Source organism: Amphimedon queenslandica, unplaced genomic scaffold (assembly GCF_000090795.2).
Source record: "Amphimedon queenslandica unplaced genomic scaffold, v1.1 AMPQUscaffold_13216, whole genome shotgun sequence".
NCBI classification, from domain to species: domain Eukaryota; kingdom Metazoa; phylum Porifera; class Demospongiae; order Haplosclerida; family Niphatidae; genus Amphimedon; species Amphimedon queenslandica.
In genome coordinates, this window is record NW_003546548.1 from 50,521 (window position 1) to 52,015 (window position 1,495).

General features: G+C 35.3%; 1 protein-coding gene across 1 annotated transcript in view; it reads right to left on the reverse strand.

Annotated features, from left to right (window-relative positions):
* The window catches only part of LOC109584355 (serine/threonine-protein phosphatase 6 regulatory ankyrin repeat subunit C-like), an 8,315-nt gene that overhangs the window by 3,011 nt on the left and 3,809 nt on the right, over nt 1–1,495 (reverse strand). The window contains exon 6 of the mRNA XM_020000072.1: nt 14–58. Coding sequence (XP_019855631.1) covers nt 14–58 — 45 coding nt within the window. The remainder of the gene's footprint in view (nt 1–13; nt 59–1,495) is intronic.

The following is a 1,495-nucleotide window of genomic DNA, read 5'->3' on the forward strand; positions in this document are numbered from 1 at the left end:
TGATAATATCAGCACTTTTACAGTACTCAACAGCATAGTGCAATGGAGTGCCATAAGACTATACATTAAATATAACATAAAGCAAGTGTATAAGTACAAAAATATTCCTATAATTGTTTTCACCACCTTGCATCTATAGCTGGATCTAAGACTTACAGAGGTTCTTTCTACTTTATAATGCTTCTAAAGAAGGCTTTTGTTGCTGTAGCCCCACCCATTTTACGTAAAGGGTATATGGGCAGGAAATTGCTAACTGCTAAGGTATCTTAATTAAGTATTTGTTATTTCTCTAATACAATGTGCATAGAATAAATGCAACTGTGACATAATTATAAATCACATGTTGATAAAAACAATTACAGGAATGATCTAGGAGCTTCACCCCTACATGTATATATAGGTTGGAAAAATTTATTGGACTCGCCACGCTTGCGTAGGCGGGTACTAAGCAGTTGGGTTGTCATTCTGTCATTCTGTCCACACACTTTAATTGATTTGTAAAAAAATTATCTTTTTGTCTGAGCAGTCTAGAGCTCTATTTCTTCTTCTAGCAACAGATAAAGTTGCTTTCTTTCATCTAGTTATGCTCTTGTAGCATTCCGTGGCACCAAAAGCTGTGAACTGCTAAACCAGGGGACCTCTCTCCAGGTGAGAGCTCGTGTTTCACTCTACAGGGCCGAGATTTGCTTCAGAGGTAGAAAATCCCATCTAACGAAAAAAAAAAAGAACGATTTTGTCCTAACTTCGTTTTTTGTGAGTTACAGTTGCTCAAAGTTTGTGATTTAGCCTCTTTGAGAATTTTTCAGGCGGCACTGGGGAAAGCAGGAGCAACCAAACTCTCTCAGTCTCTTTTAAATATCTAGAAAAATTTTCTGTGCCAACTCTTTCTTGGAATAGAGCTTTAGATGCTAAAATAAATTTCAGCTTTTCTTCTTTCTCCTACCCATGTGCCATGATTTAGTTAGTTGTTGGCCACACCCATAGCTTATCATTATAATTATGCAGTCAATAATAATAATTTTTTTCAAATTGCTTAAAATATCACAGTACAAGTAATGCATATCACTCAGGTGAATTCCAGCAGGTGAGTCCATTGCACCATAGTGCTTCATTCAGTCATGCACTCACAGCTCATGCATCTAACATAATTATGTCATAGCCTAGTGAGTGATTTATGCAGAGGTAAAAGTTTACAAAGAAATCAAAATCAAGATAATTTAAAGCATGTATGTGTAAATTCTGAATTATTTCTAAATATGCGAAATCTACAAAATCCAAACCATAAATAAAGCATCTAAGCCCAAATTATCAACAAGTAAATCAAAAACATTAAAAATGGGAAAAATAGTAGGATTGAATTGGGAAAAAAGTAAGGAAACAAGGGAGTACTTGCAAACTGGTATGGTAAGAAATCCTACACCACTGCATGAAGATTATTACCCAAAAGCACAGCAATTATTCACAGGCAACTACATGATAGTACTATTATGAAGCT